Source organism: Salmo trutta, chromosome 37, assembly GCF_901001165.1.
Source record: "Salmo trutta chromosome 37, fSalTru1.1, whole genome shotgun sequence".
Taxonomy (NCBI): domain Eukaryota; kingdom Metazoa; phylum Chordata; class Actinopteri; order Salmoniformes; family Salmonidae; genus Salmo; species Salmo trutta.
This window is the reverse complement of record NC_042993.1, coordinates 5,285,486-5,304,493: the sequence shown is the minus strand read 5'-3', so window position 1 is coordinate 5,304,493 and position 19,008 is coordinate 5,285,486. Positions and strand designations below refer to the sequence as shown.

The 19,008-nt window shown below is 43.2% G+C and overlaps 1 protein-coding gene across 1 annotated transcript in view; it reads left to right on the top strand.

Annotated features, from left to right (window-relative positions):
- The window catches only part of LOC115177145 (serine/threonine-protein kinase ULK4), a gene marked incomplete in the record, with an annotated part of 153,428 nt that overhangs the window by 12,231 nt on the left and 122,189 nt on the right, over nucleotides 1-19,008 (top strand). The window contains 3 exon segments of the mRNA XM_029737692.1: nucleotides 748-826; nucleotides 8,119-8,226; nucleotides 10,169-10,252. Coding sequence (XP_029593552.1) covers nucleotides 748-826; nucleotides 8,119-8,226; nucleotides 10,169-10,252 — 271 coding nt within the window.

Genomic DNA, 19,008 nt, shown 5'->3' with positions numbered 1-19,008 from the left:
GATCTGATGCCTGGTCAGGATATGCTGTAAATCACTGTTAACCTTTACAATGATCTGGTGCCTGGTCAGGATATGCTGTAAATCACTGTTAGCCTTTACAATGATCTGGTGCCTGGTCTGGATATGCTGTAAATCACTGTTAGCCTTTACAATGATCTGGTGCCTGGTCTGGATATTCTGTAAATCACTGTTAGCCTTTACAATGATCTGGTGCCTGGTCTGGATATGCTGTAAATCACTGTTAGCCTTTACAAGGATCTGGTGCCTGGTCTGGATATTCTGTAAATCACTGTTAGCCTTTACAATGATCTGGTGCCTGGTCAGGATATGCTGTAAATCACTGTTAGCCTTTACAATGATCTGGTGCCTGGTCAGGATATGCTGTAAATCACTGTTAGCCTTTACAATGATCTGGTGCCTGGTCAGGATATGCTGTAAATCACTGTTAGAGAGATTAAAAAACACTTTTGACTTGAGGATTTATATTTTTGTTGAAAGGAATTAAGAAAGGATGTTGTACAGATTAAATGAATATAATTACAGCAACACTTATTCCTAAAAAATAGCAGTGTTATTTCTGTGGATGTTTTCCATGTATTTATACCAGACCTGTCTGTCTATTCCAGGAAGACTATGGCATTAGTAGCCTATGTCTATGGATGTTTTTGTATTTCAGGTGAAAACAGTGTCATGTATTTATGGTTAGACCTGTGTGTGTGTGTGTGTGTGTGTGCGTGTGTATTCCAGGAAGTTTAAGGTGATGCGGGTGCTGGGGCTGCTGGCGTCCCACTGCACTGAGCTCAGAGAGGAGACCCCAATCACTGAGGTTAGTGGTACTGTCTGTCACACTGTCTGTCACTCTGCTGAGGTTAGTGGTACTGTCTGTCACACTGTCTGTCACTCTGCTGAGGTTAGTGGTACTGTCTGTCACGCTGTCTGTCACTCTGCTGAGGTTAGTGGTACTGTCTGTCACGCTGTCTGTCACACTGCTGAGGTTAGTGGTACTGTCTGTCACACTGCTGAGGTTAGTGGTACTGTCCGTCACTCTGCTGAGGTTAGTGGTGCTGTCTGTCACAGTGCTGAGGTTAGTGGTGCTGTCTGTCACAGTGCTGAGGTTAGTGGTGCTGTCTGTCACTCTGCTGAGGTTAGTGGTGCTGTCTGTCACACTGCTGAGGTTAGTGGTGCTGTCTGTCACTCTGCTGAGGTTAGTGGTACTGTCTGTCACGCTGCTGAGGTTAGTGGTACTGTCTGTCACGCTGCTGAGGTTAGTGGTACTGTCTGTCACAGTGCTGAGATTAGTGGTACTGTCTGTCACACTGCTGAGGTTAGTGGTGCTATCTGTCACACTGCTGAGGTTAGTGGTGCTGTCTGTCACACTGCTGAGGTTAGTGGTGCTGTCTGTCACACTGCTGAAGTTAGTGGTGCTGTCTGTCACACTGCTGAGGTTAGTGGTACTGTCTGTCACACTGCTGAGGTTAGTGGTACTGTCTGTCACGCTGCTGAGGTTAGTGGTACTGTCTGTCGCGCTGCTGAGGTTAGTGGTACTGTCTGTCACACTGCTGAGGTTAGTGGTGCTGTCTGTCACACTGCTGAGGTTAGTGGTGCTGTCTGTCACACTGCTGAGGTTAGTGGTGCTGTCTGTCACACTGCTGAGGTTAGTGGTACTGTCTGTCACACTGCTGAGGTTAGTGGTGCTGTCTGTCACACTGCTGAGGTTAGTGGTACTGTCTGTCACGCTGCTGAGGTTAGTGGTGCTGTCTGTCACACTGCTGAGGTTAGTGGTGCTGTCTGTCACACTGCTGAGGTTAGTGGTGCTGTCTGTCACACTGCTGAGGTTAGTGGTGCTGTCTGTCACACTGCTGAGGTTAGTGGTGCTGTCTGTCACACTGCTGAGGTTAGTGGTGCTGTCTGTCACACTGCTGAGGTTAGTGGTGCTGTCTGTCACACTGCTGAGGTTAGTGGTGCTGTCTGTCACACTGCTGAGGTTAGTGGTGCTGTCTGTCACACTGCTGAGGTTAGTGGTGCTGTCTGTCACACTGCTGAGGTTAGTGGTGCTGTCTGTCACACTGCTGAGGTTAGTGGTGCTGTCTGTCACACTGCTGAGGTTAGTGGTGCTGTCTGTCACGCTGCTGAGGTTAGTGGTGCTGTCTGTCACGCTGCTGAGGTTAGTGGTGCTGTCTGTCACACTGCTGAGGTTAGTGGTGCTGTCTATCACACTGCTGAGGTTAGTGGTACTGTCTATCACACTGCTGAGGTTAGTGGTGCTGTCTGTCACAGTGCTGAGGTTAGTGGTGCTGTCTGTCACACTGCTGAGGTTAGTGGTACTGTCTGTCACACTGCTGAGGTTAGTGGTACTGTCTGTCACACTGCTGAGGTTAGTGGTACTGTCTGTCACACTGCTGAGGTTAGTGGTACTGTCTGTCACACTGCTGAGGTTAGTGGCACTGTCTGTCACACTGCTGAGGCTGGCATAATCCAGCAGCACTGCACCAGGCCCCTTCACCCTGTTGTCACAGCACCTATGCTTGTCCTCTGTGTATCAATGGTGCATGTGTCCCAAATGCATAGGGCTCTGTTCAAAGTGCACTATGTAGGGAATAGGGTGCCATTTGGGATTTGATCGGTGTATCACATATAACTATCAAAGCCATGGGCTGCTGAATAGTTGAACATCACTTTAACTGTTAGAATCAGAGCAGACAGTGTAGTAGTCTCAATACAAATATCTCACATCTTTTACACACACACACAATTCTAGCTATGTGAAAGACCCCTACAACATCAACAACAGTTAAATCTGTTGAATTAAAATCCCCTAAATCTGTTACTAATTGCAGCAGAGCCATAGAAGTCTAGTCTCTATGCAGCATTATGATCATCCAATGGGAGCGGTAGTGAGAGAAAGTACCAGGCTGAATCACCAGATGCCACTGTAACCCAGCGGTAGGTAGAGCTCTAAACAAGCGCCACCGATCGACCTGCCCAAACATGCTTATGGAGCCGTTAACAAACCGTCAAAGACATTGCGGTTAATCATTTTAAAAAACAGGATTCTATTTGATGTGAAATCTGGCGCCTCCACCCTTGATCCACGTCTTACATGGGTTTGCCATGATTTCCTGTGGTGGTTTATAGGTTTAAAGCTCATAGAGGAAGAGGGGTAATCGAGCGATATACAAAATGGCCGTCGTTAATCGGCACACCAGAGAATGGCGCAGCGACTTTTATTTTCCACAGTCTTCTTTTTGTAAAGATGGCTGAGGATTTGATTTGTTGCCACGCCCCCCACCACCCATCTGGGCACAGCTAGCTCAGATTTCCAGAGTGACAGATCCCAGAGACTGTTATCATTGTGCTCTCTCTCCACAGGGGTTCTGTGTCTGATGGTCAGCCGCAGTCATGGCCATTTCTGCGTCAGGGCAGGGCTATTGTTACCACCATCTCCATATGTCTGCTACACTGGGGATCTCAGTGGTCGTCCGTGATCCTAGTTAAAGTTTACACTGTGAGATAAGTTTTCTCTCTCTTGGTCTGGGCTTCTGTTGCTCCGATTGTTCTTTGAAAGGAGTTCTCACAGTGAGAATCACAAGTTACAATGCCGCATAGTTCAATGTTTATTGTCAGCGTTGAATTTGGTGCCTCAGTACGTTCTATATGCTACGTAACAGAATCAGACATCAAGTTGGCCCTACACTATCATTACAAACCTCCATTTCTCACAGTCCTTTAAAACAGTGAGCGGCAATGACTGCAGCTGCTATTTTTCAGGCATACTGTAGGCTTAGTTAGGACAGGAAGAGAGGAATTAGTTCAGTATTATCCTCTTTCCTCTGCCTGTCTCTATGGATACTTCAACATCATTCTAATTAAGCGTTATCTTCCCTGGCAGAGGCAGTACTTTTCTGTGCCACAAACCACCAAGCCCCAATTCAGACATTTTCTCTCTCTCATGGCAGCGCGTCAATAGTGCTGCACACACTGTCTGCTGTTTCCACCCAGTGTCCCTTAGAAACTGGCCTAGTGTGTCGTGCCGGCCGTCCCTGCAGAGTGAGCAGAACAGACTGCCTCCTGCCTCCCTCCTCTCATTGTGGGAGAATTAGCCTGTTCCATTTCCTCAGACGGGGCTTGGAGACTAGTTCTCACTACTGGAAAAGGAACAGAGTGCTGGAGCCAATGAACACTGCTGTTGATTCTATTCACTTTGGTTTCTTGTGTCTTTTGCCAAACTATGATTGTGTAAAGATTGTTATTTTAGGGAATTTAAGGTTTGTTAAATTTTAATTTAGGTTGTTTATCCATTACTCCAAAAACATTTTAATAATTTGGTATCCATGTATTCATCATCAAAAACACATCCATAATGGCTTGAGTCAATTATTGCTCGCTGGCCAAAGCAATCTGCCTCATGTCCTTCTGATAACTATAGGCGGAGGCCATTGGTGATCTATGGGACTATAGACTCATGAAACGCCTGAGGTCAGGTGTGTTGCAGGCGTCAGCCCTACATCAAACGCCTGTCTTCTTCTGGACAGCCGTGGGATATTGATCCACCACACTACAGCATAGCAGGTCACCTTTTGTTTGTTATTAGCTAGCTCCTTCCATCAATAAAACATCAGGACATATCTGTCTGCCTGCCTGCCTGCCTGCCTGCCACCCTGTTTGTAATGAGTGAATGATCAGGCTCAAACCACTAAATGTCACAATACATTCATTAAGCTAAATCACATACCAGGGACATTTTATTGATTCAATTGGTCAGTTGCATTAATGTGATGTTTAAATCAAATGTTAAAATCTAAACTAACAAAGCAGTAGCTTTGTGACTTGTCAATCGTGATAAAGGTAGTATTTCCATGTCACTTTGGCCCATTACTCTTGGTGTGATAATTTGTCTTCATGCCTGCTGAGTTGTCTCCAGTAAGACTCCAGTCTCGTGTTGTTCTGAACCACAGCTGAGACGTGATGATAGTGATGATGAGTAACAAAACCTTGCTTGCCTTGAGAAACTGGTCTCTCTGTCTCTCCCCAAGCCTCGCAGGGATGCTTAATGCTGCATGGCCTTAAACTGTCTGTAGCCTCAGTAGTTTAAAGCTCTGCCTTATGGGTTGGAGGGTTGGAGGAGGGGGGTAGTTGCGGATTGTACAGGAGCGATAATGATGCGTTTGGAGGAAGTAGCCGTGTGTTGCGGCTCCAACTTAGCCTGTTTGTTTTCTTGAACAGTGAATGGTCAGTCAGTTGCAGGACATCTCTCCTGCCAAAGCCGCGTTTCTCTCTGGCATCAAACGTGAGCCAAACATCTGTTCCCTGCAAAGTCACCATTTACGTTCTTTACCGGCCAGCGCCAGGCAGCCTCGCATAGAGTGTGCTGCCTATTTGCATAGCGCCCTGCTGAGAGCGCTGCCGCAGTAAGTCCATCACATCCTCCCCACTTCTAAAGAGGACGAGACTAGGAAAATGCTAATTCCACGAATGAGCCAGTTAGGGTGTGTGTTTGCATATATGTGAATTTTTGTGTGTGTCTGTGTGTGTGTGTGTGGGGGGGGGGGGAGGTGGTTATTGGGGCGGCAGGTAGCCTAGTGGTTAGAGCGTTGGACTAATAACCGGAAGGTTGCAAGATCGAATCCCCGAGCTGACAAGGTAAAAATCTGTCGTTCTGCCCCTGAACGAGGCAGTTAACCCACTGTTCCTAGGCCGTCATTGAAAATAAGAATTTGTTCTTTACTGACTTGCCTAGTTAAATAAAGGTAAAATAAATAAATAACACCATAATGACATGTTTTATATGGAGTCTCTCCCTCCTCCCTCCTCCCTCCCACCTTTGTCCTTTATCCAGTTCATTCTAGCTCTATACCCTTTACAGTGTTATAATGTAGCTCTATACCCTTTATAGTGTTATAATGTAGCTCTATACCCTTTACAGTGTTATAATGTAGCTCTGTTACCCTTTATAGTGTTATAATGTAGCTCTATACCCTTTACAGTGTTATAATGTAGCTCTGTTACCCTTTATAGTGTTATAATGTAGCTCTATACCCTTTACAGTGTTATAATGTAGCTCCGTGCCCTTTATAGTGTTATAATGTAGCTCCGTGCCCTTTATAGTGTTATAATGTAGCTCTATACCCTTTATAGTGTTATAATGTAGCTCTGTTACCCTTTATAGTGTTATAATGTAGCTCTGTTACCCTTTATAGTGTTATAATGTAGCTCTATACCCTTTATAGTGTTATAATGTAGCTCTATACCCTTTATAGTGTTATAATGTAGCTCCGTACCCTTTATAGTGTTATAATGTAGCTCTATACCCTTTATAGTGTTATAATGTAGCTCTATACCCTTTATAGTGTTATAATGTAGCTCTATACCCTTTATAGTGTTATAATGTAGCTCTGTTACCCTTTATAGTGTTATAATGTAGCTCTATACCCTTTATAGCGTTATAATGTAGCTCTGTACCCTTTATAGTGTTATAATGTAGCTCCGTACCCTTTATAGTGTTATAATGTAGCTCTGTACCCTTTATAGTGTTATAATGTAGCTCCAAACCCTTTATAGTGTTATAATGTAGCTCCAAACCCTTTATAGTGTTATAATGTAGCTCTATACCCTTTATAGTGTTATAATGTAGCTCCAAACCCTTTATAGTGTTATAATGTAGCTCCAAACCCTTTATAGTGTTATAATGTAGCTCCAAACCCTTTATAGTGTTATAATGTAGCTCTATACCCTTTATAGTGTTATAATGTAGCTCTATACCCTTTATAGTGTTATAATGTAGCTCCAAACCCTTTATAGTGTTATAATGTAGCTCCAAACCCTTTATAGCGTTATAATGTAGCTCTATACCCTTTATAGTGTTATAATGTAGCTCTGTTACCCTTTATAGTGTTATAATGTAGCTCCAAACCCTTTATAGTGTTATAATGTAGCTCCAAACCCTTTATAGTGTTATAATGTAGCTCTGTACCCTTTATAGTGTTATAATGTAGCTCCAAACCCTTTATAGTGTTATAATGTAGCTCTATACCCTTTATAGTGTTATAATGTAGCTCCAAACCCTTTATAGTGTTATAATGTAGCTCCAAACCCTTTATAGTGTTATAATGTAGCTCCAAACCCTTTATAGTGTTATAATGTAGCTCCAAACCCTTTATAGTGTTATAATGTAGCTCCAAACCCTTTATAGTGTTATAATGTAGCTCTATACCCTTTATAGTGTTATAATGTAGCTCCGTACCCTTTATAGTGTTATAATGTAGCTCCAAACCCTTTATAGTGTTATAATGTAGCTCTGTACCCTTTATAGTGTTATAATGTAGCTCCAAACCCTTTATAGTGTTATAATGTAGCTCCGTACCCTTTATAGTGTTATAATGTAGCTCCAAACCCTTTATAGTGTTATAATGTAGCTCCAAACCCTTTATAGTGTTATAATGTAGCTCCAAACCCTTTATAGTGTTATAATGTAGCTCCAAACCCTTTATAGTGTTATAATGTAGCTCTGTACCCTTTATAGTGTTATAATGTAGCTCTGTTACCCTTTATAGTGTTATAATGTAGCTCTATACCCTTTACAGTGTTATAATGTAGCTCTGTACCCTTTATAGTGTTATAATGTAGCTCTATACCCTTTATAGTGTTATAATGTAGCTCCATACCCTTTATAGTGTTATAATGTAGCTCCGTACCCTTTATAGTGTTATAATGTAGCTCCAAACCCTTTATAGTGTTATAATGTAGCTCTATACCCTTTATAGTGTTATAATGTAGCTCCATACCCTTTATAGTGTTATAATGTAGCTCCAAACCCTTTATAGTGTTATAATGTTGGCTTCATGGAGTAATGAGCTTTAAATCTGTCATGTCTACAGGCCTCATAGTTTATTAATGGACACCGTTTGACAATATAGACCTTAGTGCTAAAGTAGAAGAATAACAGGATGGAATGGGGAAAACATACAACTTCTGGCATAGCACAGTATTCTACTCTCTCTGGACATTGTTGCGTATCCAGTCTTGGTAGGGTACATTATTCAATATAAAGCGTTGTGAAGGGCAGGAGTACTGTCACGACTGACTGAGTGACTGATGCTAGTGTATTCTCTGCGCCTCCAGGCTGTTGTCATGTTCACGGAGCTGATCAGGGAGAACTTCAGGAACAGCAAACTGAAGCAGTGCCTGCTGCCGCCACTGGGGGAGCTGCTCTACCTCATCGCCACACAGGTGACGATATACTCCAAAGCAGTGCCCTTTCAACCCTATGCCTTCTACTGTCTTAATGAAATTAGTGTGTGAAATTATTGCCATAACAATGAATTAGACCTACTAACTTCTATTCATTCAATCAATCAATCAAATGTATTTTATGAAGCCCTTTTTAAATTAGCAGTTGTCACAAAGTGCTTTACAGCTAATGACTTATACGTCTGTTGGCTTAGGCCTTTATGATGATATTCTGATACTGTCGATAATCTACCACAAAGATACCTGCTTAAATAACTACTGTATTTAAGCACTCTCGGATAATATCAGCACTTAAAGATGTTTGTCTGTCTGTATTTGGTTTTTGTGTTTGATGAATGCTCACTACAGTTTGTGCAAGGGTTTGAAAACACTACATTTCAAATCGCTCTGCAACACACAGTATTGCTTTTCATAATGGCTTGCCACTAGTTTATTATTCCATTGAAAAGCTATGCAAAAGAGCTGTTTAACTTTCACGCTGTTTTGACTGTAAGCTGTCTTGAGCTCCCGCTGCATCTGAAAGCCATGTAGACACACATGAAGGTTCCTGGTAGTGGGATCTTTATTTTCAGGGGGGTTCCTGTTCCTCTCTGAGCTCTCCAGTTTGTCAGGGTCACTCAGTGCAGCACACACACAATGGCCATTGACTTTATTAGCTCAATAACAAATAGAAGTAAAGGGTTTTAAAGTGCCATTTATTCTCTATTGGCTATTTGTTTTTTTCTCCACAAAAGTGTTTTACTGTATAGGAATGTGCTTTCAAGGCTGAATTCAGGTAGCGTTAGTTCTAGTTGAATAAAAATACCCGTGAAGAGTAATTGCACGTTATGGATCCACACCATATTGGTACACGCGACAATTCTCTTTCTCCTAATTTATACTAACTGAGAATCTTAGGAATTTGTACACCGTCTCCACAGAATAATGGAGATGCTTCTAAATAATTATGAGTATTCTGAGATTCATGCAACATTTATAGGCCCTTTTCATATTATTAATCCTACATGGACAACATGGAAAACAATCTGTATGAGGATTGATGTACTGTAGGTATACTGTATTACATAACAAAATATTTTTTTTAAATACAGAAAAATGAATAGACGGAATAAAAGCATAGCTTAGGTAAAAGCAAGCCATGTGCTTAATGGGCTCTCTGAACACTGCAGATGTAGGATCTTAATTTGAGACCGTTTGCTACAGCAGGAAAATAATCCTGCAGCAACAACATTTTTGTAGGGGTTGATGCATTTTTTGTTAGGGCAAATCAAGTCTGAAATTTCAAAGTGGAAATTACAAACTTTTGAAAACTCTTTATTTTTTAAAACTGAAATATACTACAAGTCTGCATTTCCTGCCGTGCAGGAAAATTCTCAGCAACGAAAGAGGGATCAAATCAAGATCCTACATCTGCATGCAGCGCAGTGTATGATCAAAGGCCTCATTAACACGGATGTAGTGATGAAAAGGTGGGAAAATGTGAGCAGCAGTGGAGATGACGGGAGGAGAATAGTGTAAATGCAATCTAACTCAAAACAACTTCACATGTAGTGTAATCGGTGCATAAAGATTATTCTGAAAATAGAACAGGTGTATAAACTGTTTCTATATGCTTTTGGTTCACTACATCACTCCTCATTGTTTACTGTCAATATGTTTTTGGAGCCAATTAATTCACATATCCCCAGTTTACTACATAATAACACACATTCCCTCACCAGTACCAAAGCCATTTCCAAGTTCCAAATTTGGTAGCTAGCTAGAGCATTTGCTGGGGCTTATTTATTTAGCCTAATTACGCTAGCTGCTGCTGCTTTGTTTTGCCCTAATTGTTCCCCCAACGAGCCACTACAGAGGTCCTCTCTGTCTCCACTCACAGCCCCTCCCCTTTTCTTACCTTCTCTTCCCTCTCTCCCCGCAGGAGGAGAAGAAAGAGCACCCAGGAGAGCTGTGGGTCGTTCCTGCTGCCGCCTACACAGTGTTAATGAGGTGCCTTCGGGAAGGGGTAAGACTGCTGCACCTGCCTCAGCAGGAGGGAGGGAGGGAGGGGGGTGGGGGAGTTCCGCGGTAATGATCCTCCTGCAAGGCCCTACAGCCATTGTTTGCCAACTGCAAGTCAAGGGCATGCAGCAGACTGTCGTCAGCCCTTGTCATGTATCTGCATCAAAACAAGCCCCGGATGGATGGGTCCTTGTCGTGACCTCGCCGGCAATTAACGACCGCTGGATACACACACGTACACACTCTGTATGTAGGCTGTGTGTAGTGCAGTAGTGTGTCAGTCAGCCAGATAGTCAGTCTGGCCAGAGGACCGTTGTTCCTCAGCTGGTGCATCTGTTCTTCTTAATTACAAAACTGAGTTTGTTTCAAAAGACGATGTCTCTTCTCCCAGAAGGGAGAGTTGATATTACGTGTTCATTATAAGCTAATTAGCAAAACTTTTAGGCTGGCCAGCGTATATACCAATATGGAGCAAGATTATTCCCAAGATTTGTGAGTTGGGTGGGGGGGGCAAATATAATTTAGTTGTACCTATGTACTTAAGAAACTTTATTTGTACATAGGTCAATTTAAGTCTGATGCCACCTACAGTAATTTCATTGAAAGGATTAGCCAAAAAATAGGTTTTGTCCAGACAGTTTACACCAAATGTGTGAATTCTGATCCATAATCTCCAGTCTTCTATTTAAAACATATTAATAATAATGGTGTAATGGATCCTGTCCATCTTTTCTGTTGTTAACATATTTCCTAGAAATGATGTCAGATGTTTTTATCTACCTCTAGAATGTTATATCTGTTGAATTGTTGCTCAGTAGTTTTGAGGACTGTTTCACACCAAGGGGCCTCACAGCATCAGAGGGAAAGTAAATGTACATGCTTCTCACAATGTTGACAATGTTGACTGTCTGGGATAGTTCTAGAGAGAGTTCTGTCTGAGTGACTGTCTGGGATAGTTCTGGAGAGAGTTATGTCTGAGTGGCTGTCTGGGATAGTTCTGGAGAGAGTTCTGTCTGAGTGACTGTCTGGGATAGTTCTGGAGAGAGTTCTGTCTGGGATAGTTCTGAAAAGAGTTCTGTCTAAGTGACTGTCTGGGATAGTTCTAGAGAGAGTTCTGTCTGAGTGACTGTCTGGCATAGTTCTAGAGAGAGTTCTGTCTGAGTGACTATCTGGGATAGTTTTGGAGAGAGTTCTGTCTGAGTGACTGTCTGGGATAGTTTTGGAGAGTTCTGTCTGGGATAGTTCTGGAGAGAGTTCTGTCTGAGTGACTGTCTGGGATAGTTCTGTCTGGGATAGTTCTGGAGAGAGTTCTGTCTGAGTGACTGTCTGGGATAGTTCTAGAGAGAGTTCTGTCTGTCTGAGTGGCTGTCTGGGATAGTTCTGGAGAGAGTTCTGTCTGAGTGGCTGTCTGGGATAGTTCTGGAGAGAGTTCTGTATGGGATTGTTTTGGAGAGAGTTCTGTATGTGAGTGTCTGTATGGGGTAGTTCTGGAGAGAGTTCTGTATGGGATAGTTCTGGAGAGAGTTCTGTGTGGGATTGTTCTGGAGAGAGTTCTGTATGAGTGTCTGTATGGGATAGTTCTGGAGAAAGTTCTGTCTGAGTGACTGTCTGGGATAGTTCTAGAGAGAGTTCTGTCTGAGTGACTGTCTGGGATAGTTTTGGAGAGAGGTCTGTATGGGATTGTTCTGGAGAGAGTTCTGTATGAGTGTCTGTATGGGATAGTTCTGGATAGAGTTCTGTATGGGATAGTTCTGGAGAGAGTTCTGTATGGGATTGTTTTGGAGAGAGTTCTGTATGTGAGTGTCTGTATGGGGTAGTTCTGGATAGAGTTCTGTATGGGATAGTTCTGGAGAGAGTTCTGTATGGGATAGTTCTGGAGAGAGTTCTGTGTGGGATTGTTCTGGAGAGAGTTCTGTATGAGTGTCTGTATGGGATAGTTCTGGAGAGAGTTCTCTGGGATAGTTCTAGAGAGAGTTCTGTCTGAGTGTCTGTATGGGATAGTTCTGTATGAGTCCTGTAGGAACTGCAGGCACAGGGGACTTTTGTTGATTAATTCAAGGATTTGTTCAATACAGACTCTGAGCTGTAATGAGAATAATACTATCAGGAAAGTTAAGTGGTGTTGAGAGTCAGTCAGTCAGTCAGTCAGTCTGTCTCTCTCCACCAGCCACCTTGACTAATAATAACTGTGTGGGTGCTCCTCTCTGAGGGCCGGGAGGGGGATATGACTGAGGAAGGGAAGCACAGCACACACACACACTCACACTCACACCACGTCGGTCATTAAGACGCTGCCTACTGGGTGCTTTTCTTATTTATTTCTATTGAGCGATGATGAGTGCTGACTGACACTTGCCTACTTCTCTAGGGAGAACCTCCCCAGCTAAACACAGATTGAAGTCAAACTTTTAGAGTAGGATGGGAATTCTAGCTAAGTTTTGATTGGATGGATCCTGGCTGTGGCAAGCATGCATGATTCAGCGGCTTCATGTCTTTGTAAACAAGAACATATGGCAATTAGACTAGATAGCATAGCCTATATACAGTCTATTAGACACACCACCCCGTTCACCAAAAATGGATCGCTCCTACAGACTGTCATGACGTTGGCCTCTTTGAGTACAGGGAGGACAGTTGACCCCCTCCCCCCTTTGCACCATCCCCCAACCTACCTTCCCCCACCCAGGCCCTGTGTGAAAGGGTTGTAAAAACTCTAAGAGGAGAATCTCTTGCCACATGGCCCATAGAGAGACACAGGAAATTCTTCCAACTCACAGAATTTGGGAGCCAAGCGACATTTGTGTTCTGGAGAAGGTATGGAAGATTGGTGAAGAATCCAGCTACGAACTGGTCCGCTTGGTACAATTTTGTGATACTCAGAAGAGACAATATAGCCATATTACCATAAAACTGTTTATATAATAGCCTCAGCGATGAGACTTGCATCCACATGGTTGTATAAAATGTATTAATAAGGATACAGCTATTTGTAATACATTGAGATGCTATGTACGGATGTTAATGTGATAGAATTGTATTTCTGTACCAAGCTTAACTCAGTCATCGGCACACCCCCCAGGGACACAGACAGGACCAGGCATCATTTGACAAGCCTGTTCTAGGGTCACCTATAAAACCCCCACCCTGATTTACTTTCTTCAGACCAGGCCTCCACTCCTCTGTGTGCCACAGCTGACCTTTTATGATCCATTGTTCAACAGGCCGACCTGCCTGTTTAGCCCACAAGGGCACATTCCTCTACCAATTCTTTGTGACGATAATTACTGTTTGTATGTTTTCTGTTAATTACTTAGTGTAGTAAATAAATTATTTTAAGACAATTGATGTATGGATGATTTTAGTAAAGACTGGGTTTGTGCAGATACAACAATTTACGACGTTTGGAATGAGACTGGACGCGAGGTAAAATACACCATTTAAACCAGAAGATAATCGGCCTATACTATAATATTATAATATAGGAAAGTTATATTAGGAAAATTATAACTTTGTAATCTGAATATTTTCCTTGGTGCCCCGATCTCCTAGTTAATTACAATTAAACGATTAATCAGTTTAATCGCGTGATAATAATTACAGGGAGTTAATTGATAAACATGTCTTCAGTTTAATGGTACCCCAAAGACACGACATATATGGAGCCCCCGTGCGAGGAATCTAAGATAGAATTGGACTTTGCTGTGAAATTCTATATATCAATTGTGCGAACAGAATTGTACAAACAGCCTGCTATCTAAACAAAGTGATTGTGTATTTTCCATTGGGAGAAGCTATTTAGAGTGGCTCCGGTCTTATGTCGATAGCAGTGAGGGATAAATTCCAGATTTAGTCCGTTAGGCCAAACGGTACTATTTCTGTCGGTCAATATTAACTTCTAGAGTAAGGTTAGAAATTAGAAGTTAACTGTCCGGTAACCGAGCCGAATAATTTGCCTACCGCACTAAGACAGTGTGGGCAGACCGTATGCGTATCTGTATTTAAGTACCGTGTCGCTCCGGTCAGCATAAACGCTAGCAGAATATGCTGAATGGGGTTAAGGTGAGACGTCACTAGAAAACCCACCCTTTCCATAGTGAAATGACCCTATTTTGGTGCTTGGAAGGATACTCCTGAACCAAGTAGCAATAGCTTAGCATTACGGGCAAGCTAACAGAGAGGGAACATTTCCTCTCCCTGTGCCACGTTTTAATCTCTCCGCCTGGCGCGACGGAAGTCCCGACCTTTGTACTTCACCTGGTGGTGAAGAATTGCCAGTACATCTCTAGGGGAAATCCAAACGTGGAGCACGGTAACATATCCAGACAATCGCAATTGACTGGATATGACGTCTCATTCAATTTAACTAACAAGTGAAATTGCCAGATTTACCTTTTCAAGTGGATCTTTTAAATAATATCCAAAATTGATTGGGCGTCTACAATGAGACATGATTAACTTTTTCCAAACTTAACTTAGATGAAGCAATGCTCTCAGGTTAATTCAAAGTTCATTCCCAGATAGCCTATACAGGTTTGATATATCATAAATAGATTAATCAGTAAAATCTGCTTTAGCAAAGCACATTCAGTAAAACCCATTACTGACTGGAGTGAACCCCATGTGGCTTCGGCCTTAAGGGAAAGTATAGTGGTGAATGTACCCTAAACATTTAAACTACATTACTGTTATGATAACCCCGCAATCTGAATTGCTTGGGTATCATTGCCTCATTCAATTTATTTAGTTAAATTGTCGAACATACCTTTCTAGGTTCTTCCAACTAAATGAGACAACTTTGCATATTAACCTTGATGAAGCAACCTCTCAGGTAATTCAAAGTTAATTCCCAGATAGCCTATACAGGTTTGATATATCATAAATAGATTAATCAGTAAAATCCGCTTTAGCAAAGCACAGTCACCAAACCCATTACTGACGGGAGTGAATCCCATGTGGCTTCAGCCCAGGGAGGAGCGTACCCTAGTGGTGAAGGGTCCCAACATTTGACCTACGGTTTACACTTATGATATCCAATCAATGAGATTGTATGGATTATCGTCTCATTCAATTTAATAAGTTAAATTGTCGAACATACCTTTCTAGGTTCTTCCAATTAAATGAGACAACTTAAACTTTGCATATTAACCTGGATGAAGCAACCTCTCAGGTAATTCAAGTTTAATACCCAGATAGCCTACCCAGGTAGGACTAATCATTGGCATTGATTAATTCAATTTGCTTTTGCAAATTCATTCACGTCCAACTTCCACAGTACTGTACAGTACTGATGGTTCATTAACGTCTATAAATAGATTAAAATCGTCTTTGCAGCTCCCCACATTCCAAAACCAAATTTTGGAAAATTAGGAAAAACATTTTTTTCCTTTCAAATGTTCTAATAATGTGCAAGCTATCAGAGGGGGTGGTCCCCACTCACCCGCTAATTAGTGAACCTCCACCCGTAAATGGATTGATCTCTGACCTCAGCAGCGATAACAACCCTAATTATGCCATTAGTGGAAAAGCAGACAACAATGCTTTCCAAAATCAACCATCGGGCGCAGGCCTCGTAAAGGTTCTCTCCAGTCTAGCTCTGATGTCTTGCCATCCGAGATTGCCATCTGTCCAATACCGCAGTGCACAGCTGAAGCATGAGCAGGTAACGGTAGACATAAAGGGACAGGTGGAGAGAACCGGGAAACCAATGACCAATGCAGACAAGGGAAAAATTCTGCTAGCTATGGAACTGCGTTCGAAAACTGAACAATTAAATGTAATTGCAAAAACATATGACGATGAACAAGCACAAGCTCTTCAACAAAATCATTTTCTACAGGAACAAAATCATATGCTACAGGAACAACTCGATTTAGCCAAAACTAAATACGATGATGTCCACGCCAAACTAGATAAATCTGAAGAGTTATCTACAAACAGGAGCGCTCAACTAGACAACATGCATGCTGTTTTGTTGAATGTTACTCAAAATAACACGGTTCTCCTCAAAGCGCTGCAGACCAAAGACGATCAGTTAATGAACACAATGACAAAGTTGGATGATAAATCAGCAGAACTTATTGAAGTCGCTGACCAAATGAATGATGAGAGAACTCAGGTGATGAGGATGGAAATATTGATTTCTAAGCAAGCAGAGGAAATCTCATCTCATCACTGAATCTCTCGCTCCGTACTCAAGACCTCTATTTGCAAACCATGACAGATAAGTTTGAGACCGAAAGGAGCAGGTGTGACACTCACGTGTCCAAAATCGGTACTCTAAGCGCTCAAGTGGACTCTGCAATGCAGCAGAATTCCACCCTTAGGTACCATCTGGAGGAAATCCAGAATGGTCACGCTCTACAGCGCGACTACCCATCCAAGCAACCGGAGCCCTGTACTCACAGGAGTGAAGACAATAGGTTTCAGACCTTGCCTCCCTCATGTGTCCCTCAGTCTTCTCCTCTTGGCCCTTCGGCACTGAGTAATATGGCGCCTCTTGGTCAACAACAACAAGGCTTGGCTTCTTCTCTTGGCCTTTCGGCCCCAATTTCTCCACAGGATGAAGCCAACCCTCTCCGCCCGCTTGGCGCGGAATACCTTGACAAACTCGTCAAGAATTTCCCCACCTTTGACCCCGTTCCAGGTCAGCCAAACGATACCGAGACGTTCCTAGCTGACATAGAGGACGCGTTGGGTGGCTACCCGAACGCTACGGGTTCTGACAGGGTTTACCTGTTGAAGCGAACGTCGAATAGACACGTGACGAGGTTCATTCGTCTACAACAGCAACACGTGCTAAATGACTACGCTAAACTTGCCACAGCTTTGAAATTAGAATTCAGTGGTTCTGCGACTCGCAAACACGATAGCTCACTGGCTAACACCGTCAAACAAGCTCGGAACGAACACCCACAAGCTTTCTATCATAGGCTTCGTTCAGCTTACTTTGGCCTACTCACAGAAACAGGAATGGAAGAGCTGTTACCATTCAAACAAATGTTTCTGTCGGACATGTATCCCACCTTCATTACCTACTTGGGCCCTGCCGCCCACGTTGGCTTGCCTATCTTACAACTCAGAGAGCTTGCAAGCACAGCTTTTGAGGCATCAAAAGTTCACAACGCTAAGAGCCCTGACCACTCGGTTTTGAAGTTTGACCAGGAGCACTCACTCCAGTTAGAGGGTGCATTATCAGGTATTGGAGCGTCGAGAGATGACGCACAACAACAGTTTCTACCACGAAACCATGGTTCCAATAACCTCCGCGGTCGAAATAACTGTAAAGTACGTAGCCATCAACATGACTACCGCTACAATCGACCCGTTCGCTACGTTCCTGCACCCAACCCACAAAAAGTGTCAGAGCACAAGGGTAACAAAGGGTTGAAGAACGATCAAAACGTAGACCAATGTTCTCCAGAAGTCCCACTACGGGAAGAACTTAAGCGAGAACAATTTGAGAAAAGGGTAAAAGATAAGTCACAAGGACTAGACGGGGAATTACCGGACACCAGGTCCGCAGGAATTAACACCCATAGCATGGACGTTAAAGTTCAAATTTCTCCCGCTCTCATTCAAGACCCTATCCAGGGCCGGCTTGATCAAGAAACAAGCCCCCGGGCTCTGTCTATAGACTCCGATACAAAAGTTGCGAAGATAAAGGTCAAACGCTTAGTTAAAGCCAAGCCCACTCAAAATCGGAAAAGTCAATCTGCTTCCATCTTGAACAGACATGGCACATCACGTCGTTGCGAACGACCACTCCACTTTGTGGGGAATATGTCCACTAACCACAAATCTAAACGGCCATACCTGGAAACAGTCCTGGAGGACTGCTTAGCTTGTCATGCGCTAATTGATTCGGGTGCGACAATATCACTCATCTCTCAAACATTGTTTGATGATCTAAAAAGGGCTTTGAAGCCAACTAAACGTTGGTTAAAAGTGGAACGATGCGACACTAAACTTCGAGGGGTCACTCAGACTACCTCGCCTCTCACATTGAGAGTCATGCGGAAACTACACTTCCAGGACGTATCGCTCGTTCACCCTGTATATGTTACCAGCCTCGAAACTGTACCCCTGCTACTTGTTGCAGACTTGATGGATCGGTTACTCCCATTGATGGATTGGAAAACCAACCAGGTATGGTCACAGGCCACAGTGCCTTCTCCACTGACCACACTGTCTCCCCCTAACGCTAGCTGCAACGCAGTCCTTCACGAGGGGTATCTGTCGAAAGCACCCCTTGGGATAAAGATGTTTAGAAACCTCTTGATACAGAATCCGATCCACGGAGACAGTAGGATATCTCGACACATTCCATCAGCCGACCATTCTTTTCATGATTTCGAGCCAGCTGTCTCTGTGAATAAGCAACTTCCCTCCTCCTTGCAGTCGTGCAATACGATAGTTGAGATGAACTTCTCTTGCCTTTTGGACACTTCCGCAAGCACTGCGGCCGTCTCAGCAAGTAAAATATTGATGCACAGAGTATACTCTGCTTCCGATGATACACCTTCCGCTTTGTTGGGGACTGTCACCCCTTACAATGACACTAATGGCGTCAGTCCAGCAACTGACCCGATGACTCCCACTGGTGAAACACTTTGCGATATCACAGACAGATATCCTTGTCTCTGTTCGCAGGTAATGAAGAGGTTGCCACACGCGGACGCGGTGGTGACTGACAGACCTCGACAGCCACTGAGCGTTTTGAAGCACAAACACCAGGAGATTTGGTTGAAAGGCTACAGCCAT